The sequence below is a fragment of the Choloepus didactylus genome, chromosome 7 (assembly GCF_015220235.1).
Source record: "Choloepus didactylus isolate mChoDid1 chromosome 7, mChoDid1.pri, whole genome shotgun sequence".
Classification (NCBI taxonomy): Eukaryota; Metazoa; Chordata; class Mammalia; order Pilosa; family Megalonychidae; genus Choloepus; species Choloepus didactylus.
The window spans coordinates 109,781,629-109,803,616 of NC_051313.1; the positions used below are offsets into that span (position 1 = coordinate 109,781,629).

Sequence of the window (21,988 nt, forward strand, 5' to 3'; positions counted from 1 at the left end):
GAGGGCTGCCCCTTTCTAAGCACATACTGTCCCTATTAGGACCCTGGGGTTACTATATCTTGTAAATAGAGGGGTTGCTTTTCCAGCTGGTTGGAGAGCACAAATGTTCAGAAAAGGCCTTTTAGTTTTAATCGAAACACTGACTAATGCTGGGAAATTATGGTAGAAATCAAAGAAAAATGGTTCCTCCTGAAGTGGTACTTTTCATTAGTTCTGAAGTTCTTTTGCACAAAATTTCAGGAAGCAGTATAGAAAACAATCTTCCATATGTGAACCTTTAGATTGTAAGGTCAGCCTGTGCACTGTGTAGTACGCAAAGGGAATAATGCAAGAGAAGGCTTAAAGACCCTGTCCCAGCCCCTGAGTCCTTTTCCCTGGCAGGTACTAGCTGGGATGGTGTTAAGTGGCTGTAGAAGGAGGTGCTATAACCAAGTCTTCTCACCTGCCTGTTTCTTTTACACCATCCTTAAGGTTTCCACTGAGCTCATGAAACTTCATACCAAAGGGTTTTTTAAAGGCTCATCACTTGAAGTACACTTGCTAATTGAATCCCTCAGCCTAGTAATTGGCAAGAAGGGTATATTTTTAGGTTAAGGCCCTTCCATGGCCATTTAGTTTTTTTTACTGGGTAAGCAAGCATTTCCCTGATGGTTCAAATTCTTTTTAAAGTCAGCACTAAAGCTAAAAAGCGCCTTCTAAATATGACTGTGAGTTTAGTTTATATTATGTGTTTAAATTAACCATTCTCGTGGTCTAGGGCTTTGATTTTACCAGTGTACTTGTTCAACCCACGTGTGGCTCTAAATACACTACAGGTACTAAAGGATTTATGCAAGTGGTCACTTTTGTGGCCTCTTTCCATACTTTCTTACTTCTGCTGGCATGTTTCCATTTAAAATCTCAGCAGCTAGTATAAGATTTTTTTTTTTAATAGTAGTATGTGTTAACTAGCCAGGGCTGAGAAGTGTGATATGATACAAAATTACTTCCTTGGAGATTGTTATGTGTTGGCAGTGGTGAAAGCCAGCACTTTCATATACAAAATGATTATCCATCAAAATTTTTGGAAACTGCACATTTGTTAGCTGTGTTTGCTAAAGTCTTAGGACTCTGGGGGATTAAACCAGTTTAAATGAAACTGAACCTAAAAAGCATTATGGCTTTAAAAACCAACAGTAAGCACTATTACTTGAAGCTAAAACATTAAATTTTGAGTGAAATTAGAATTTTTGCTTTGGGAAGCTGCCATATCTTAATTCTTGCTAGATTTTTATTTTCAACTTTGGAAATTTTTATCAAATAAAACTTCACAATTATGGGTAGATCTGGTAGCAGACTTAAGGATATAAGGTTCATTGCTTAAGCTTCCTTCCTGGTTTTAATCACCCTTTGGGGGGTAACGGCTTTAAATATCAGCCTTACTCTCATGTATGTGACATTTCTTCATCTTAAACCATCAGTAATTTACAAACTTGTCAGAGCATCTGTGGTCCTGGTGTAAACACTAAAGGACCTTGGCCTCATGTTAAACCAGCCATAGATCTGAATTCATACAAGCTCATAGCTCCTTCCTCCTATCAGATAGGACCTGTCTGACTAATAATAATCACAAGAAAATGGTGATTTTTGTTTTATTCTTTAACATATTAAAAAATCCAATACTCAAACAGCTTTCTTAATGAGATTTAAGCCAGCAGGGTCAAAAAAAAAAAAGGGGGGGGTATGGGACTATTTTGTTTACCTTTAGTGAACGCATTGCTAGAGACACAATCTGTCAACTACAACAAAAAAGAATCCTATTAGGCCACTGAGGTGCATTTCTACTGACTCTCCATTCCAGTGCATGTCCTTTACTCCGTTAACACTTTCATAGGAGACATGGCACATAAAAGCAGTATTTTAAAAAACTGCCATGGGGAACCTGTTTTGGAACCAAGGGCATAATCAGATTTACACCCACGTAAGAAGAGGGCAGAGAAGCTGGAGTTTTGAACCAAACAGATCAACTTTTATCTCCACCTCTTTCTAAGACTACATGAGTTTATCTACACTAGTTCCTTATATATTCCATTTCCAAAGAACCCAAAGCCCCTGGACGGTGGTTCTACCATCAATTTGGGGATCAGAAGACATCTATTTTCTTTGTGAAAGCAGTAGCTTCCTCAGTGTCACATTAGTGCCCATTGTCCAGGTACACTTATACCTTGCCCCCATCTGCAAATAACTGCATTCTTTCTGCCACGAAATCCCACTCAATTACAGCAACAATGCTTCTTTGGTACCTGGAAAACCTACCTGATGCACAAAAATGCTATGCAACACCAAATGGCTTCTTCCCCCACTACTGCTCAAAAATGGAAATTCCTTAAGAATAAGCCTCATCTTATGTTAACATCAATATATAGTGGTTAGTTTCCTCCCCGCCACCCCCACCTCTTAAAATGAAGCAAGCCACCTCCATTGCAATTCATGTTTAAGGCTTGTTTCTGTGTTTTTTGAGTGTGAGATATAAATTACGTTTTTATGATTTTTGTAAATCTTGATTTTTTACACCTTGTTTTTGTAAGCTAAAGTTTCGTATTAAAAGAATAAAATGGCTATCTTTGTGTGCAGTCTTTATTTCAAATATCTGTAAAATACCATTAGGTTATTCCTCAGAGCAAGAGCAAAGAACACCCCCTGCAGAAACTTAGGAACTATATACACAACTTTACAGAACAGAGGGCAACACTTTAGCTGAAGCCTTACTGCTGACCAGAATGGCATTCTGAGTGGACTCAAGAAAAAACAAACAGGGAAAGAAAGGTGCCCATCTAAGCCAAACTTCAGTTTTCACAGAAGCTGATCACAGAATTGGAGGCCATTTTTGTACGGCTCCTGGAGCACAGCATAGGGGTTCCATGTGTCTGCAATCAGATATGACAAAGGGAGGCATTAGAAATGTAAAAACATTGAAAGGAAAATTAATGAGATACCGAGTCCCTTGCAACATCTGGAAACTAGTACTAGCCAAAGGCTTTTACATCCCTACATTTAATGAATAATTGACATAAAGCATTGCTCCTCTTGGCCTAGGACTCTTAAGACATGCAGAGCAGTGATTAATCGCTTACTTTTTTTGCTAGACCCCCGCCTGGGGTGCCATTAGGTCAATGTCACTCAAGTTCCTGGCCAGCCAAACTCCCGCAGCAAAAAGTCCCAAATTGAGAATCAAGTTCCTAGAAAAGGAATGCATTCCGTTAACACTACGGTCAGAGTCACTTGTCTTTGGTTTAAAAAAAATACCGCGGAAAGACACAACTACCCTAAGAAAATCACTTCTAGGGGCGTTGATTAGGTGGTAATGATCCAAGACCCATGTGGGGATATGGAGTTTGTTTCAAGAGCAGGACCAACCGCAAAGAACAACTGAACAGTTGTCCAGCGCCGAAAAGTTTGTTGGCGCCTCCCCTCCCCCATGCCCCTGGTCAGAGTGAGATTCTGAAGATAAAAGCCTCGAGATAGAAAGGATCATTTCTGCTGACGGGAACTCTCCTGATCAAGGATCTCGGCAAAACAAAATCAGAACCACGAAGCGGCCACGATGTTGGCAAGGTTGCGGGGGGTGGGGGGAGGCCAAGGGCGACAGCTTCGGCGAAGAAGGGGCTATACAGGAAGTGTACACAAGCGCAGAAGAACCAAGCACTCCGATCTAGGTTACCTCCGGAAATCATTCCTATCAGTGGCGAAGCGGTAGACGCCCCGAAGCCAATCTCCTATGTTGTCCGGAATTTCAGGAGCTTCATTTGCGGAGCCCGCAACTCCCACAGCGACCCCGCTGGACGCCATAGTGCCACCTTTGGGCTCCGCATAGGCCAAGCACGTCGCACAGCATTAGCGCAGACGAACACGCAACTTCCTGTCTGGCACTTCCGCCGTCGACCGCCCAGCAGGGGCCGTCGTTGCCAAGCTTGGGCCGAAGCCCCAGAAAGACCAAGAATTCCGAAGCTTTGGATCCACTAGTAAGGGGATGACCGTGGTCCAGCTCCACCTTACCCTGCTCAGGGTTCAACCTCCCGCTTCCTCCGGCCCTCCAGCCGGTCACCGTTCATATTTGGTCTCTTCATTGGCTCAGGAGGAAGGGCGGGAGGACCGAGCTCTCCTAGCCTGTAGGGTAGGAGCTGGCTCAGCAGGGGACACGAAGCATTGGAGAATGGGGTTCCCGAGAAAGTCTCCAGCAAAAGTCATAGTACGAGTTGGGTTGAATTCAGGGAGAGCGTCCCAAATTTATCATCTCGACTCTAATTGCGTTCAGTCTAAGATCTTTATAGGGGAAGGAGAACCTCGTTTTCCCGCCTTACAAATCTCCCACCGCTGGGCTGCGCCACTAGCAAACGATGCATGACTTCCCGAAGGTGTCGCTGTTCCCAGCTTGGAAGCTGACCGCAATCTCCCCGGGCTGAGGAAGGCGCTGTCCTAAGAAAAAGCCCTCCGGTTCCGAGTCAGAGGAGGAGGAGCAGGTGGGGCAAAGGACGTCCTCCTTGGGATCTGGGGGAGTCTCCAGGCGACCGTGCGCCCACTCTGTGGGTGCCTCCGTCACGTCCCCAGCTCGGCACTCCTGCTCGGGGCTGGGTCCAAGCCAACCCCTCTGGGTGTTCGGGCTGGAGCCGGCAATAGCAGGAAGAAGAGCTGCTCGGAAGACGGTCACGGCGTTCAGCGAGACGCGGTCCCTTCCTTCAACCTGGTCGGGACCCGCCTCCCCTGTTCCGGGCGAGGTCAGAAGCATCTATCTCAGTGCCCGGAATCACCCTCACCGAGATCTGGGGGTGGAGCATCCCACTGCGGCCAGCTGCGGTGGGAGCCCAGCCTCCCGCCCACCCCCCCGGCCATGCGCGCCGCCGCGGCCGCGAGTCTTCCCCGGGCTCCCCTTTTCCTCCCCGCCTCTGCCCACGAGAGGGCGGCCGCGGGCCCTGCCCGGGAGCGAGTCCGGCGCTGCAACCCCGACCGCGGCGCCGGGTGGGTTCGGGAGGCCCTTGGAGCGCTCCGGCCAGGGATGCGCGGTGAGAGCTGCGGGCCCCGAGGCTCGGGTCTGGGAGGGTGCGGTGGGGGAGCGGGAGTGCTGCTGGAGAAACGGGTCGGCGTGGGGCTGGGACGCGGGTCCCAGCCCAGGACAACCCAGTCTCCTGTCTTCAGCCCAGCCCAAGCCGCCGCCCTCTACCCTTTGATCTGCACCTTCTCCTTCCTTACCTAGGGGCGCCCTTTCTTCCAGGGCCGGGCCCGGGCTGGAGCCCTCATCCGAGTAGCGGCTCTCGAAGCAGCGGGGGCAGCAGGGACCGCCCCCAGGCAGGGCATAACTTCCCCCACCCAAGGGCCCGTTGCAGTCCTGGCAGCAGAAGTGGTTCTCGTGCCAACGCCGCCCCTCCGCCTCGGTGCAGCGCTGGGAGAAGATCAGCTGGGAGAGGGAGAGGGGAACGGTTCATTCATTCATTCACTCATTCATTCATTCATCCAATAACCAGTTGTTAATATCCAGTTAACAAAAAGCACATCTACAGACATTCCCATTTGATCTCCCCAACCATCTAGACTCAGGGAGTCTAGGATCCGCCAGCTAACTGGTGGCACAGCCCAAAATGCGACCCCTGCCGCCTGAACTCCCAACCCAGGGCTCTGTGCTGCCTCTTATGCTGATATTAAGGAGCCCCTCGCATGATCGGGCACAGTGCTGGGCACCTGGTTTACCCAGAAGAACTGGACAGAGTCCCTGCTCCGGAGAAATTCCCTTGAGTCCAAGAGAATTGGGGGGTTCTGCTTGCGGTGGGGGAGGGTACAAGTAAAGGTGGCAGGTCTCACATCCCCAGAGCTCAAGTTAGAGCACAGGGAACAGAGAAATCCCAACTGGGTCCTAATTCTTCCTACCCCACTCCTCGGTACTGGCAGAGGCTGCAGCCCAGGAAGGTGTTCCCTTACATCTTGTCAGGCTGGACCCTGGGCAAACCTCCCCAGCCCCTCCCCTCGGAGATGTACCTGGTCGCAAGCCGGGCAGCGCGGCCGCAGCAGCTCGGCGTGATGACAGCCGCAGTAGAGACGCCCGTCGTGGTAGAAGTAGATGAGGTTTATCAGGTCCTGGTCACAGGCCTGGCAGGCAAAGCAAGACCGGTGCCAGCCGCGCCGCTCCCCAGCCAGGGCTGCGAACACTGCGTACTCCCCGGGCCTCAGCAGTTCCTTGCACTGTCGGGCGGGGGCGCTATGCAGGTCAGAGTCGGCACCACCCCTCCAGCTTTCTGCCTGGCTCATCCACGCCTCCAACTCAATCTCATCCTAATTCTTCTACAGATACCCGGCCACACCCACTGCAGGTTCCACCCAGAACCCCCAAACTTGGTTTCCCTTTCTCCTAAATTTAGCCAAATAGCCAGTCCCTTTTCCCCTTTCTCCACTAGAGTCCCAGGAGATAACCCCTTCTGCAGAAGCAAAACGGCAAGGAGTGTAGGAAAGAGAACATGTGTGGGGAAAAGGACTCCATACCTTCTCACACGTGTGTCCTTTAAGCTTGGGAGGCACCAGGCAAGCCACACCCTGTCCCAGAGCCTCCTGCCTCTGCTGGGCACTGAAAAGCCGCAGCCCGGTGAGCTCCTCTTCCCCAAGGGCCAGGTAGTAGTGCTCCTGCAGAAACAGAGCCCCAGCAAGGCAAGACTGAAGTTCCATTGGACAAAGATGCTTAGCTGCTGGGTCAGAGGAAGGTTGTTGAACCTCAGGGAGATGCAGGAGTTAAGAGCATAGAAAGACACTGAGGAGGAGAGGAAAAAAGGGAAAGGAGCTCCAGTAAATCCACTTCAGTCTCACTTCCTGGCCTTCAGTCTCACTTCCCCCCAGGAAGTCATTATTCTGGTCCTGACAGCCCCACAGCACTTAGCCCTGTTACCATGTATTTAAGTCTTTGCTCCCAATGAGCTATAGCTCATTATCACTTCCTGCTCTTGTGTTTTCTCTAATTATTTCATATACTCCTGTTTGCCTCCCCAACACACATAGGGACTCAATAAATACTTAACAACCATACTTTCTACTTTTGGACATTCCATTGTCAGTTTCAAAACTCGTTCATGTCCATTTTCTCATCTTTGACTAAGCATGGTGGTGGGCAGAACAGATAATGTTGCACCCATTATGTAGATGTGGAAACTCAGGCTGGGACAGGGGTGACCCTCTCCAATTTGTGGCATAGCTCAGCCTTAAACCCATGTCCCCTGAATTGTGAACCAAGGTTCTTTTCACAATAAGCTAAGAGAGTTGAGAGAGAAAGGGAGAGAGTGGGGAGAGATAGAGAAGATGGGGAGAGGGAGACCCACATCGCTGTCCTGGGGAGGAAGCTGCTGCAGGAGGGTCCGAAGCCCAGGCCAGTTGTTGTCTACATGAGGGGGCCCCAAGCTCAAAACTGCAGGATCCTGAGGAGACAAGGCAAAAGGGGAGGAGTGGAGTGAGGTTTTTCCTTCCCCTTCCCACCTTCCCTCCTTATAGACCCCTTTTCTCTAATCTAAATCATCTTCCAAGCCCTCCCTTACTCCGTTCAAGAGCCTTACTGAGAGCAAGGTAGGACCCACTCCTGCATTTGGGGTATGACTTCAGGGAGGTTGGGAAGTCCCCACACCCCAAAACAGCTTTCCCTTCTTAGGCTTGAAACCATCCACTTCACTCCTTGGAACCCAAGCCTCCTTTCCCTCCAGGTCTGCTTTTACTGACACAGACCCTTTAGAGGTAATGTGTATTTATGTGAAAGAGTTTAAAGTCAAACTCCCATGCCTTGAGAGGACTGCAGAGACTGGGATTCCTGGAAAGAGAAGAGGGGCAGAAGAGGTGGGGCACAAAGGCAAACCACCTCCCTGGTGGTGGAGAGGGGAGGAGGGCCAAAGGAAAAAAGGCATGTTGCTCCAGAGGGAAGAACAGAGCTCTTTCTACCTGAGCAGAGGTGTCCTCTGGGTCCTCCTCCGGCTGGTGGCCTGAGTCACTGTCTGAGTTGGCTGGTGGGCCCAGCTCCCTGGGGATGGGTCTGTCCCCTCCATGGGGCCAGCCTGAGTTCAGCTCTGACATTGATGGCAGGGTCTACCCAAAGACAATATGAACACCTCCCATTTGTTGGGCCCTTACAATGTGGTAGGCAGTGCTAAGCATTTTACAGGCATTACCTCATTCACTGTTTCCAACAGCCAGATGAATTAGTATTGTTTGTTATCCCCATTTTACAGACGACCAAACTGAGGCTCAGTGAGCATAAATGGTACGCCCAAGGTCACGGAGCTAATAAGTGGTGGCAGAGCCAGGTCTTGAGGCTAGGCCTTTCTGCTCCAAAGCTTCCAAGATCGGGATGGAGAAAGAAGAGGTCCCCAGTGGAAAGAGAGGGTTTCTTGCCTCTCTTGGTGAGCCTGCAGCCTGGCTGGCCCCTTCTTTCCCACCTCCCTAGCCTTAAGTCCCACCACATCTCAGCATACACTCACCACCCCAGGAGCTTGTTTCCTCACTATTCCCTGCGCAGGCACCACTTTTATATCTATAGACTTGCACCTGGTTAAAGGACTACCTCACGGGAAGACCTCCTCAACATATCTGTCCATAACAGCGCTCCTTTCTCTAATGTTCCGGAAGCAAGGACAGCCAAGTCCACAAGATTTAGCAAGTAGTGTTTCTCTCTTTGCTCTGTATCTCTCTCAGAGCCTCATCTAGTCTATAAGCTCCTCAAGGGCAGAGAAGAATCTTGTGCTTCTGTCTATAGCAATAATTCTAAACCTATTCCTTTAATCCTTCATTGGGCAAGCCCTGATATGCCACAGTACCTGGGGGAGGGGTTGACTCCTTGAGGTAGAGAAGAGATGGGCCTGCCCTCAAGGAGCTCCCAGTCTAACGGGAAAGACAGAAATGAGACCAGGCAGAATGGGACCAGAGCTCTGGGCAGATATACCCAGTAATCTGGGAAGAAAAGCAACCAGAGAAAACTCTTCTATAAAGTTTAGTCTGTTTCAGGGACTATTCTAGCATTTTATTTAATCCATCCTGATAAAAGGCCTATGAGGTAGTTTCCACAACCCCATTTTACAGTTATAAAAAACTGGAGGTTAATTAACTTGCCCAAGGTCACATTAGAAGGCTAAAGGAAGCTTTTAGGAAGAGGCTGCCTATGACAGCTGGGCACAGGGAAGGCCACCACCAAACCCTTCACCTCCATAAGCTCGGGCTTTGGGGTTGGAGCCAGGGTCTGGACATAACAGTTACATTGTTTCCCAGCCCTGTGCCTCCACTCAGTCCTCCTTTCAGATGCCCTGTGCCACCCTTTCCTCCTTCCCAGCTCCACACCCACCTGCTTCCTTCCTGCTCTGTCTCTCTGGTCTGATTTCCTGTGGAAAGAGGCCGGGATGGGCTATTCACACTCAGAGCCAGGAGTAGCCCCCGCTCCAGGCAGCAAGAAGCATGCTTAGAAAGAGAGAGGGGGGCCACAGGAAGGGCTGAGTGGGATTTGGGGTTGCAGAGGGGACTTGCACCCTCTCTTCCAGATTAGCTCTAGTTTACATGTAACTTTCCGACATAGAAACGACGCTCAGAAAACATCCCTCTACCCCTCATCCTTCCATCCCCCCCAGATAAGCCTAACGGCCACCTCCACTTAGCACTTGAGCCCATCTTATTAAAATGCGAGAACCTTTCCAGAATTTTCCTTCTCCTCCCATTGCAGATAGGGATAAGGCTGCACCATCTCCCCCGCCCCACGCACGTGCAACTGGCTCAGGAGCTCCACTTCCCCAACCCACTCCTACCCTAGAAGGTGAAGCCGAGAGGTCCTGGGGACTGGAGAGGAGGAGGAATGAGAATTTCCCGGGACAGTGGGAAAAGGAGGGGGCACTGTCCGGTCTGGCCGAGTACCTTCCTCCACCCTCTAGACAGATCTCCCGTTCTTCCCGGGTGGGGGATGCGGTGTGGCTCCCGCGTTGGCTGGGATTCCCAAATCTGGCTGCTGAAGAGTTTAGAGGAGGGAATGGGGACTCCGCTGGCGGGTCTCTCCCGCGCTGTGCACGGGTGTCCAGGCGGTTCTGGACAGACCCAGCCGTCTGGACCTTCACCCGGTCTCCACCCCCGGGCCTCAGGGCCCGCCTCTGCCCGCCCTGGTAGCGCGGCGCCTCCTTTTCCACGCCCCGTGTGGCCCCGACCCGCCCACCCCTCCCACGCTGGAAGAGAGGGACTGCTGGGGAGGAGAGTGGAGCTGTGGGCTGAAGAGAAAGCATTCGTTGGACTCGGGGTGGCAAGAACAGATTCCACCGCCCCCTGCTGCGTGATGCCGGGTTCTCAGCCACTCACGGAAACGCCTACCCGCTCCTGCGGCCCCCGCGCTCGGGTGTTCCTGGCTCTCCCGAGACCCTCCCTCTGGTCTCCTAGCCCTTCCCCTCTGTAAGTCCCCCAGTTCCCTTCGGCAGTTTTTCTCCCCTTGTTTTCTAGCCGTTCTCCTGCCCTTTCTCCTCTCAGCCCCTTTCCTGGGACCCTGTCCCAGCCCTCTTCTCCTCTGTGCCTGCAGGCTCCTCCCTTCTCTTTTGGGTTTTTCTAGCCCCCCACGTCCCCTGCCCCTTCCCGCACAGCGGGTTACCCCCACCATCTGGTTTTTTCAGCACCGCCCCTAGCCCCGCCTCTTCACCAGGCTCCGCCCCGCCCCTTCTCCAGGCTCCGCCCCCTCCTCAAGGCTCGCTTAGCCGCTGGCCTGGAGCGCCCTCTGGCGTCTGCGCATGCTCCCTGCTCTGGACTGCAAAGTCCTCCAAAGGGACCTTCTAGGCTGCGCGCCCGTCGCCCCGACTCCGGTCGGCCGACCGCGGCATCTCGTTGGTGCTGCCGGGTGACCTCCAACCCCACGGGCGCGGGGCGGGGCCGGGAGGCCTACGCTCCGGGCGGGCGGCGGCTGCTGCAGCGGAACCCGGGAGCGGGGTCCGGCGCCGCCCGGGCCTTGGGGCGATGTGAGTCGGGGTGCAGCGGGGCGGGGACGAGGCGGCTCGGCTTAGGCCGTGCTATGTCGCAATCTCCGCTCCCTCCCTAGGAAGCCCCGGTCGGGCGGGTGGTGGATCCAAGGGACGACGCGCGGCCCTGACTTCCCCCTTTCCTTCCCTGTGTCCACAAATTCCTCTGGCAACCCAACCACCTAAATCTGCCTCGCACTCCTCAGAATATCGTGCCCCCCTGGCACACTGTCACACCTCCTGCAACCTCTCAGAATCCCTTCGCTCATTTTGGAATTCGCCTAATAGGTCCTCAAGTCCACCACTCTCTCCTGAATGCTCGAGTCCTTCCACCGTTCAGAAATTCATCTGATCCTTCATACTCACATCCCACCACACATCCACCCACATTCTCCTTGCACCATGCCCAAATCCAAAAATGTTGCCCACATTCTCCCGAGCCCTTTATACATCCTGAGTCTCCCTAACCCCTTTAGTCCCCCTCCCCCAATCCACACGTATCACAGACCAGAGCCCCCTACCCCAATCCTAGCTATCTGAGGATGTATTCTAGTGTCTTAAGAAGAGGAGAGAGGAAACAGGAAAGAGTGCACCTCCAGTTCTTGGTTTCATCCCCAGACTTCCTGTTGATGGCTCAAGCCCCAGTATTTTTCCCAATCACCTACCTCTAGGCTATGCACACTTTCCTTGGCCTGCTTCCTCCTTCCAGAAGATAAACCAGACCAAGAAAGTGGGGGTCCTTTATCCTGGGAAGGTGCTCAAGGATACAGGGAAGAAGGGGAACCAATGTTGTTAGGCCAGAGCAGGAGGGTGGAATTTCGAGGATCTCCAGGACCCTGGCTTGTTGATCTGCCTGCCAGGGGATCAGATGCCCTGAAATTTTGGTTTATTATTAGCATTATGTTAAAATTTTAGAACTTTCAGTGCTTAGAGAACAGAAAGTCCATCAAGCTCCCAAATATGAGATTGAAGGAGCATGTTCTGGAAAAGGAAAGTTATTTAAGCTTGAAGCTCCACGGTTTACAGATGTTTCATATTTAAAACCAGGGCCTTGGGGTGGGAGGGTGGAGGCAGAGAACTGACTTTTGACAGCCTTCCAGCTACTTAGTGGAAACAAAACGGAGTAGAGTATTGGTTTCCTGAGTCTTACACAAGTCCTCTTGCCAACACATCTTAGTGTCTTTTTGAGAAGGCTCTTTGTAGAGTTAAAAGTTCTCTGCAAAGGTAAGGTAGTGTTTTTGATGTTGGTTGTAACAGGATTCAGAGGGGGTCTAAGAGGTGACTTAAAAAGTCTTGGGCTGCCTCAGACGTCAAATTCATTGTTACTTGGGGAGTCTCTCCCTCTCATTGCCTCTGGGTTTGGAATTTGTAGTCCTGCTGTCTGTGATCTTTCTTTCTTCATTGTCATTTTCTGTGCCATTAGAACCTGGAACAGATATCCAAGTAGGAAGACTAACAGCAGACCAATTTCATTAACGATTAGGGGTGAGAATGGAATGTTTCCACTAACCTCTGTTCTCTGTTTCCTTTGCTAGGTGAGCCCCAAGTGTGTCCCTGAGGGATTCAGGTGACTTCTCTGCAGACTGCTTGCCATGATGTCATACCAAGGACAAGGGGAATAAATTGGGGATACTTCCCCATGATCAACTCCCCAATGGCCTGGCTGAGGTAAGAGTTGTGTATAGGAGCCAGTTTTCTGGAGTTTCCCCAGTTGGGATGACCGGAAGGTGTAGATCACTGATTTGTTCAAGCTCTACATATTCAGCTGGAGTTCTAGAAAGACATCTAACCTTACAAACTCATTCATTGCATTGTTACAACACCTTAACTTCTGGTTGAGATCGCTCCATGCATTTGCTTGCTCCCTGAGGTCACTCACGCCTGGGTGATATCCTTTCCATCCTTAGCACAGGCCTGTAATGCATAATCTGAGTACCGTAATGCTGGAGGCAGAAACCCAATAGTAAGACCTCTGCTCTCCCCTCCAACTCTGTTTCCCCTTTGGACAAAGGGGAACATACCCAATATATATTTTTAACGTATAAACACTAAATCAAGGTTATAAAACTTGTGCTCTGTTTTAAATGTTTAATCTTCTGAATGTATCTTTGTGTCCATAATAAAACACCTCATTTGAAGAGAACCTCAAACAGACAAATATGAGATGGGTATTGGAATGGTGATGAAGGGAGGAAAAGAGTGAACGTGGATGGTGTGGGATGGGTAAAGATGTGGGGGGGAAACGGAGAAAGATAAAGGCCAGAGTGCTTGGGGTTTCCAGATTACAGTGTCTGCTGAATCTGGCTGAGGTCCTCAGGTTGGGAGCCACCCTCCTCTGATGCAAATCACTTCTTCTGGATCCCTACTTTTATCTTTGCCTTTCCTGCTGCCTAGGATTCCATTCCCTACCATTACACAGGTCAGAATCCTTCATGCTTCTCAAGGTCCAGATCAAGTGTGACCCCTGAGAAGCTCTCTCAGTCCCCTCATCAGCATTAATCTTTAACACATTCTAACTTGAATTAATGTTTATCCAGTGTGTGTCTGGCCCTGGCTTGAGAGTGGGAATTTCTTTAGTTGAGGGACTGTGTCATACAGCCCCTCAGAGAGAGTAGATGGTCACAGTGAGGTGATTCTGCCCGAGTTCCCCAGAGCGAGGCTTTTTGGAGCCGACCTTGATGACCTGCCTGTGCCTTATACTTTTCCTTAGGGCAGGCTGGCTGCTCTGACGCCATGGGGAGCTGCTGCAGCTGCCTGAACAGAGACAGCGTCCCAGACAACCACCCCACCAAATTCAAGGTACCTTCAGCCCCCTCCTCTCCACCGTCCCCATATGGCCTCTTGGGCTCAGGCCCTGAATGGTCAGGCTACCTCAGCCTCCCTGGAGAAGGTGAAGGGCAGGCTGAGGTTGTTAGCATATTAGTACCTGTCAAGGTCAGGACCTCTTAGAACTGAACCCCTTCCCCATTGATGTCTGGCCCTTGGATACTAAGCCATGGAGGGTCCAAGGTCATCTAGCCTTGCTTATGTAACCATCCAACCTCGGAGTTCATCTAACCACCCCTGCCTCCACTGGCTAAATGAGAGCAGTGAGGCCCAGAGAGAAGGGATTTGCCCAGAGAACTGCAGTGGGTCAGTGGCAGGGCTTTGCACAGCCCCGAGTAATCATGTGACATTATCATAGTGGTTGGGTGAGCCTCTCAGTCCCCCAGCTCTAGCCCTACATTGTCCTGCCTTCTATGTTTCAGGGAGCCATAGTCACACTCCCTCATTGGGCTCACTCATTGATCCTTTTGTCCTGTCCCCTGCCAGGTGACGAATGTAGATGACGAGGGGGTGGAGCTGGGCTCAGGGGTGATGGAGCTGACGCAGAGCGAGCTGGTGCTGCATTTGCATCGGCGTGAGGCTGTGCGTTGGCCCTACCTCTGCCTGCGGCGCTATGGCTACGACTCCAACCTCTTCTCCTTCGAGAGTGGTCGCCGGTGTCAGACAGGCCAGGGTGAGTCCTTTCACCTGACCCACCCTGGAATAGGGCCCTTTGCACCTTGGAGAGGCACAGGGGCTGGAAGGCACAGCTCAAGGGACTGTGGTGAAGTCTGTTATGGAATTTGAGAATGTGTTTTGGTAGTTAACCCCTTAACAGACTTGGCAGCAGTTGTCCAGAGAGGGGAAGGGTCCTGACCGAGGACACACAGCCTGTCAAATGCAGAACTAAGTGGACTCGTAAGCCAGTGCTCTTTCTCTTCAGTCATTGCAGTTCTGGCCTAGGTCCCTTTCCACCTGACTAAAATTTATTGCACAGCCCATAGGAAAGAGCCAGTGTTCCCAGACTGGAACTTGCCTGGTGAAAGCAAGCAACCCTTCGCTTCCTCTGTCACTCCAGTTTCAAGGGCCTCTATTGCCCCTTGAGTAGGAGTGGGCTTTCTTCTGAGTCCCCAAGTCAGACACTCAGGGCCCCATGAATATCAGGTCAGGCAGAAGGCTCCAGCTGCTCTGGGCAGAACAACTAGAGAACTACAGATCTGGGGAAGAGGTTCGTAGGTCCCTAATGTGCAGAGTAACCCCCAAGAGGTGAATCTTTGTCTCCTGTGGGCATTGGGGTGTGATGTGTTCCCCCTTCCTCCCCTCACTCCCCTTAGCCAGTGGTCAGGGAGTGGTGAGAGGGTTCCATGAGGTCAAGCTGTGGCTTTTTGAAGGGATGCCATGGTCTGGGCTTATCTTTTGGGATCTAGACCCAGGTCTGCAAAAGGGATCCTGCATGGGTTAAATGCATTTGGGATCATGAATGTGTACAGGTAGAATAAACGCACTTTTCTGATGAGCCTGCTAACAAACAGTGAGTCTCTGAGGTGGTTTGCTGGAGGAGCTGCCCCCTCCATGGGTCCTTCCTTGGAGCTCATGAGGATGGGCAGTTAATGCTGGGTGAGGGGAGGAAGAAGGCATCCCTGCTCCTAGTGGTGCTTGATGTACATTTGGGATCCCAAAGGGGCTGCCCTAGGCCCCAACAATGTTTCTTCTTAAACCCCAGGGTTTGCCAGCCTTTCCTAGCCTTGACAGAATAGTCCTTTCCTTTCCCTTGTATCCTTCTCTCCCCATTCCCGCACACCACAGTGGTCCCTTACCCTGCCCTAGACAGTTTATCTTTGTTGTGGATCTGGACACATGTACATCCTAAGTAGCCTCCCCTGAGGTCCAGCCCCCACTGTTGCAGAGGAGAGTGTGGAATCCCAGGCTGGCCCAACACCCCAAGGGCATCTTTGGATCCCTTGAAACAGGTTCTCAGCCCAGTTGTGTAGTCCCTGGGGATGTGAAGAAGCTGCATCCAAGTTTCAGGGGTTCTAAGGTCAACTACACTGAGGAACCACACAGTTGCCTCACTGTATTTGTCCTTGAGATCAACTGCCTGACCTTTATCCTTTCTGCACTAGAATCCAGGGACCCCTTCCCCACCTCCCACCCCTACCACCCACCCCCGCGGTAGGCGTTCACCCTGTGGCCAGGCACTGAACAAGCCGTGAACAGGACAGACTCTCCTGGCCCCAAAGAGTTTACAGTCTGTTGGGCAGGGAGCTGAGGGCTAGGGCCCTAGGTGTGGCTCACTTTTCCGAGGACCAGGGGATGGTGAACAGAGGAAGGTTGGGGCAGCGTGTGAGGCTAGATTGGCCGCTCATTTAGTACTAGCCTTTTCTGCTGTGCTGCTTACTTCTCTTTTCCTCACCCCTGTACACCCACACCCATATTAAAATGATTCAGCTTCAGAAGGTTAAGAAACCGCAGCATTAGGACTTAAGGTGACGGTAAGGGATAGCGCAGATGTTGGGGGACAGGGGCCTTGGGATTTGGGGGTGTAACTGGGAAGAGTGCTCAGGGTGAGGAAAACTCTGCTGGAGCCAGGGCACCAGAGCTCAGGGACATTTCCTGAGCTTGGAGCATCTGTAGAGCTCCCCTGCATCCTTGCCTCCTGGGCACAGGGTCAAAGGAGCCTCATTCCCTCCTGTCCTCCTTCAGGGATATTTGCTTTCAAGTGTTCCCGGGCTGAGGAAATCTTCAACCTCCTTCAGGATCTGATGCAGTGCAACAGCATCAATGTGATGGAAGAGCCTGTCATCATCACCCGAAACAGCCACCCCAGTGAGCTCGACCTCCCTCGGGCCCCTCAGCCTCCCAACGGTGAATAGACTCCCATCCTGGGCTCCCCAAGACACACATGCCTGCACATGCGCACGCACACACACACACACACACACATACACATACATGCACAGACCTAGGAAGCATGGGTCTTGGGGGCACAAGAGTCAAGCAGGCATAGGGTAGGGGTGCAGCATGAGCCTCCTGGGACAGTCGTCCATCAACAGAACCACTCTTGGGATGAGAGAAGGCCTGATCTGGGCCAGTCCAGTGACTCAAGCTAAGTCTGTGGAGTCCTGGGCCTTGTTTTGACTGATGGTTGGGGAGCAGACAGGAAGACACTGGGTTTCCATGGAAACGGCAGTCTGGGGCTTCTTTGCTTCCTTCTGTCTGCTGGGTCAGACCAATATACTTTTCTTGGCTGCTGGTGCAGGCATCCATGGCCATGACTGTTTTCTGGAGACATTCCCACACTTTCTGCTTGTTCATTCACTGAGTCCTTACTGAGCACCTGCTCTGGGTTCTATGCTACATGGGCTGTGGGTGTCAGAAGAATAGAAAAACAGCCCCTTGCTTGAAGAGCTTTCTCTGGAGTTCACTGGAAGAGGCAGAATAAGGCAAAGGGGCAGTCCTGTGAATAACTAAGTGAGCCCTAGTGAGGTTCAAGCCAAGCTTTGAGGGAAAGGGCAGGATTTGAAGAGCAGAGAGAAAGGGAACTTTGATCTCTGCTGGGGCTAACCTTCAGCACTGTCTTGGGGGCCCTGCGAGTGTCTCCCCCCAGTTGGAAGCCACACACAGAGTTGCAGGTGGTTGTCCTTTGGTTTAGGTGCCCCTCACCTGGACTTGTGTCCTCTGTGCTCAGCTCTAGGCTACACTGTCTCCAGCTTCTCCAACGGCTTCCCTGGCTGCCCGGGTGAGGGCCCAAGGTTCTCAGCTCCCCGGCGCCCCTCGACAAGCAGCCTGCGACACCCCTCACTTGGGGAAGAGTCCACCCATGCCCTCATTGCCCCTGATGAACAGGTGAGCAAGCAACTGCCCTGCCCCCGCCTTGTTCAGGGTGGGGATGTGGGATCAGGAAATGTGGCTGCCTTCTCCCAATAGGGATCAAGGGGAGGCAACAAGAGTTGCAAGGGTCCCTTTCCCCAGAAAGGGAGGCGGCTTCCTTGGCAGGTTTGGAGGACAAGAAGGAAGAAAAACTCCAGCTCTTTCTCCCTGTGCTCCTCTTCTCTCTTCTTGACCCTTCTGTTCTCTTCCTCCTCCCTGCCCTTGGACCCTCCTTGCTTCACTGGGACTCTTCTCTCTCTTCCCCCATGGCCCCAGTCCCACACCTATGTCAACACGCCAGCCAGTGAGGATGACCACCGTAGGAGCCGGCACTGCCTGCAGCCCCTGCCTGAGGGTCAGGCACCCTTCCCCCCAGAGGCCCGGGCCCCGGACCAGCGGGACCCACAAGTGTTCTTGCAGCCGGGCCAGGTGAAGTTCGTGTTAGGCCCTACCCCTGCTCGGCGGCACATGATGAAGTGCCAGGGCCTCTGCCCCAGCCTGCATGACCCAGCCCATTACAACAACAACAACGAGGGCCTCTCCGAGTGCCCTGCGCAGCCCAAGTGCACCTATGAGAACGTCAGTGGGGGGCTGCGGCGAGGGGCCGGCTGGAGACTGAGCCCAGAGGAGCCGGGCTGGAATGGCCTTGCCCACCGCCGGGCTGCCCTGCTGCACTACGAGAACCTGCCCTCCCTGCCCCCTTTGTGGGAGAGCCAAGCCCAGCAGCTGGGGGAGGAGGCCGGCGATGACGGGGACTCGAGGGACGGGCTCACACCCTCCTCCAACGGCTTCCCCGATGGCGAGGAGGATGAGACCCCCCTGCAGAAGCCCACCAGCACCCGGGCCGCCATCCGCAGCCACGGCAGCTTCCCTGTGCCACTGACCCGCCGCCGTGGGTCCCCACGGGTCTTCAACTTCGATTTCCGCCGGCCGGGCCCCGAGCCCCCAAGGCAGCTCAACTATATCCAGGTGGAGCTGAAGGGCTGGGGCGGAGATTGCCCCAAGGGGTCCCAGAATCCCTCAGGCCCCCGCACCCCTGTGCCCACCACCCACCCTGCCCGCAGCTCAGACTCCTACGCTGTGATCGACCTCAAAAAGACCGTGGCCATGTCCAACCTGCAGAGGGCTCTGCCCCGAGACGATGGCACCGCCAGGAAAACACGGCACAACAGTACCGACCTGCCTCTGTAGGGCCGTCCCGGCCCTCGCCACCCTCCACCCCACTGCAGCCTCCGCCTCACTCTCCTGCCCTCTGAACCCTCCCACCCCAGGGCTCAGGGCCGCTTGGCAGAAGGCCATAGGGGTGGGACCAGATGCTTCCGGAGCTAGTTGGAGTCCCCAGGGATGTCAGCCACTGAGTATCCTGGTCTCCAAGTTGGGGAGAGAACTGGGTGGCCAGGTGAGGAGGGAGCCAAGACTTAAACCACGAAGTTTGAATGAATCCCATGATTGCATTCAGCACCCTCCCATAACGTCCATTTGTCTTGTCTGTCATCTGTCTGTGTGTAATTTTTTTGGTTGAAATTTTGAAACATTTTGTACCTGTTGATTTTATTTATCAGTTTATTTTTCTATTTATTGTTTTAAATGTAATTTAACATATTTATTATTAATATTATAATTATTTTTAAATTCTGGCTTGGTGGATGATGTCATCTTCTAAGAAATCTTTTCTGCCATGGTTCTGAGGTGGGAGTAGAGGAGGCTTTGTAGAATTAGGGGGGTCATTCTGCGAAATTTGGGGGCTCACCCCATCCTACCCTCCACCAACCCTGCTCCCAGAACACCACTGCCCAGGGCTCAATTCCTGGAGCCCCCCTCCCCTGAGTGGGGTGGGACCAACCAGCTTCTAGGAACCCCTGACCTTGGGTGTCGACCATCAGTGAAGTGGTCAACAAGGAGAAGCCACAGGAGGATGTGAGAAAGGCCCCTCATCGGGGGCCCAGCAAGCTCCCAGGGTACAGCTGCCGGAACCCCAGAGCCTTCTCCACTTTACTTCCTTTTGATCTCTGGACTAGAGGAATTATTCCCTGCAGACTGGATTCATTGCATTTGTTTTTTCTGCACTGCAGTCAGGAAATGCCACGCTGTCTGTGCAGCTTACCCAGACAGCTCCATTCTGCCCCTTGGATGTCCTCCTTGTCCTGACCCATGCTCCTCTTCTTGGCTTCCACAGGCAGGAGGGGTGGTCTGTCCAAAAGGACAGTCAAGATGGGGGGCCAAGGGGGCCTGGCCCCCATGCCTGCGACTTGGGGGCCTGCTCAGGCTCCTCCCTACTAACGGACATGCACTGGCACGGGGTAGCCGCGGGCTTGAGTTGAGAGACCTGGGCTCTGCTTCTGCCTCAGCCACTGTCTCCACTACCTTGAGCATTTGGTCACTAAAAATGGGCCTCCGTTTTTACACTTGAAAACCATGGAGCTAGTTGTGAGATGCAGCCAATGAGATGGGAAATAGATCTGGGCAGGCTGTGTTAACAGCCCAACTGTGCCAGAGCTAAAAAAACACAGAAGTCACCTCTCCAGTCCCTGAGACCTCAAGTTCACTGCTGCTGCTTTGCTGAACAACACAAGAAGGAGCAGTTACCTTCATTCTGTGGAGTCACCAGATCCCAGCCTGTCCCCCTAAATTCCCCCATGGGGCAAGTCATAATCGCCTCGACATGTATATTTGTGGGAGGTGGGGGAGTCTAAGGGACATAGCCCAGGAATTGGCTCCCAGCCCAGGGCAGGTCTCAACTTTCCCCTGTCCCTTCCCCAGGTCATTGCCTCTGAGCCACCAGGTCTGTGGCAGGAATTTTCCTCTGGTGGGAAGGGTGGGGCCTGAGTGGATGGCTTTCCTGGCGGGAAGGGGTGGGTGGGAGCCATGCCCAAGAGGGCAACTCCTGCTTCTGTGTTCGAGCCTGTCCTGCCGACATTGGGGAGTGGCATGCAGATGGAATCAGTTTCCATCACCATCATCGTCCAAAGATCATCACCAACATCAGCGAATGTTTGCTGAGTGCTCATTCTCTCCTTTAGAAACAGGCCCTACCCAGCCCCCGGGCTGCCCTCAGGAAAGGACAGGATGCAGCATCCTGTGCTGGGGTGACATTTCAGGTCAGACCAGGAGGGGCCCTCCCCAAGCCCACCCCGTGGTAATGACAGCACTTCACAACGGTGCATAAACACGGCTGGCCAGTCGGCTTTCCACAGGGCGTCAGAAACCATTTATCTCTTCCAGACCACTCTGGTGGGATTGTTATCACCACTGTGCAGGGGAGGAAACAGGCCAAGAGGTGAAGCGACTTGCCCGAGGCCATGAAGTTAATTAGTGGCTTGTGCTGGAGCTGGATGCCGGTCCTGAGTCTTTCCCCCACGACTGTTCTCCAGCTGCTCTCAAGGGGCTTGGCTCCCTCAGGAGGGCTTCAGGGAGAGTATATTGGGAGCCCCCACCCCCGCAGGAGTAGGTCAAAGTCACAGCAGGGGGCCACATTCCAGCGCTCCCATTTAGGAATCCCTTTGAATTCCAAGCCAGGGCCCTGCTCTCCCTAAGGCCTGCCCGATGCCCACCCACCAACCCAGCCCTCTCTGCTGGGCAGATTCCTCAGGAATGGCTTCCAGTCTGCGATGAAAGGGGCCAGGGCAGGTGTGCAGGAAGAGACCTGACCTCATCTGACCCTGTCTCCCTCTCCTGAAGGCATCTCGGCCTTGAAGGAAGGTCTCTCAGGGGCAGCTCTGGGGTGCTTTACCAATGTCCTAAAGGGGAGTCAAACTCAGAGGTGAAGCGGATTTATAATAAGGAGTCCCTGGTCCTCCAGAAAAGCCATGGGAGGCCTGAGGTGGCAGGAGTGCTGAGGCAGGGTTAGGGAGGGCCTGCAGAGGTCCCTAACAGCTCTGTCCTTACAGGATCACAGAGTCCAGGGTAGAGTCTCGGAGCTGGTCGGTCACCTGAGCCAGGACCCATCCAGGATCCCTTCAACAGGATTCCTGGAGATACATATCCAGTCTTTGCTCAAACACATCCAGGGACAGGGAGCTCACTACCTCACAAGCCCATCCTCCCCCTGGGTTCTAATGCTGCCCTTGGATCCACACACAGCTGAGTCTAGTCCCTCTGCTGAGGGTGCAGCTTTGAAATTTGGCATCACCACTTACTAACTAATTTGTGCCTTAAATTCCTATGCTGCACAGGAGTCATAGCAGTCCCTCCCGCATGGAATTGTGAGGATTAAGTAAGAGAACGCCTTCCCACCACATACCACAGCAACTGGACCCTTGTAAGCGCTTAAAAAATGGCCGGTGTTATTGTCACCTGAAGATAGTTCTGTTTTTTTTTTTCCTGGCATAACAAAGTGTCTGCCCTTC

The 21,988-nt window shown here is 52.6% G+C and overlaps 3 protein-coding genes across 11 annotated transcripts; 1 reads left to right on the forward strand and 2 right to left on the reverse strand.

Annotated features, from left to right (window-relative positions):
* Window positions 1–2,598: 2,598 nt before the first annotated feature.
* TOMM6 (translocase of outer mitochondrial membrane 6) lies at window positions 2,599–3,985 on the reverse strand. The gene is made up of 3 exons (XM_037842104.1): window positions 3,701–3,985; window positions 3,114–3,218; window positions 2,599–2,906 (listed from the first exon to the last, which is right to left on the reverse strand). Exons 1-2 carry the CDS (start codon window positions 3,826–3,828, stop codon window positions 3,122–3,124), a joined length of 225 nt encoding a protein of 74 aa, XP_037698032.1. The 5' UTR covers window positions 3,829–3,985; the 3' UTR covers window positions 2,599–2,906; window positions 3,114–3,121.
* Window positions 3,986–4,177: 192 nt separating this feature from the next.
* PRICKLE4 (prickle planar cell polarity protein 4) lies at window positions 4,178–11,704 on the reverse strand. 7 transcript variants are annotated; one of them, XM_037842093.1, is made up of 9 exons: window positions 10,782–10,796; window positions 9,892–9,982; window positions 9,332–9,368; window positions 7,939–8,082; window positions 7,332–7,427; window positions 6,508–6,645; window positions 6,007–6,210; window positions 5,227–5,431; window positions 4,178–4,740 (listed from the first exon to the last, which is right to left on the reverse strand). In XM_037842093.1, exons 4-9 carry the CDS (start codon window positions 8,068–8,070, stop codon window positions 4,367–4,369), a joined length of 1,149 nt encoding a protein of 382 aa, XP_037698021.1. In that variant the 5' UTR covers window positions 8,071–8,082; window positions 9,332–9,368; window positions 9,892–9,982; window positions 10,782–10,796; the 3' UTR covers window positions 4,178–4,366. The 7 variants fall into 7 exon arrangements, with proteins under 7 accessions (XP_037698021.1, XP_037698017.1, XP_037698020.1 ...); XM_037842089.1 differs by lacking the exons at window positions 9,892–9,982; window positions 10,782–10,796 and adding an exon at window positions 11,633–11,704; XM_037842092.1 differs by lacking the exon at window positions 10,782–10,796 and having other exon boundaries at window positions 9,892–10,099.
* On the forward strand, window positions 10,318–19,218 carry FRS3 (fibroblast growth factor receptor substrate 3). Of its 3 annotated transcripts, none has more exons than XM_037842085.1 (7): window positions 10,318–10,413; window positions 12,503–12,635; window positions 13,678–13,766; window positions 14,280–14,466; window positions 16,476–16,637; window positions 17,461–17,618; window positions 17,919–19,217. In XM_037842085.1, the coding sequence occupies exons 3-7, from the start codon at window positions 13,701–13,703 to the stop codon at window positions 18,831–18,833; spliced, it is 1,488 nt and encodes a 495-aa protein (XP_037698013.1). In that variant the 5' UTR covers window positions 10,318–10,413; window positions 12,503–12,635; window positions 13,678–13,700; the 3' UTR covers window positions 18,834–19,217. The 3 variants fall into 3 exon arrangements, with proteins under 3 accessions (XP_037698013.1, XP_037698014.1, XP_037698012.1); XM_037842086.1 differs by lacking the exon at window positions 10,318–10,413 and adding an exon at window positions 10,803–10,967 and having other exon boundaries at window positions 16,476–16,598; window positions 17,919–19,218; XM_037842084.1 differs by lacking the exon at window positions 10,318–10,413 and adding an exon at window positions 10,807–10,967.
* Window positions 19,219–21,988: the final 2,770 nt, after the last annotated feature.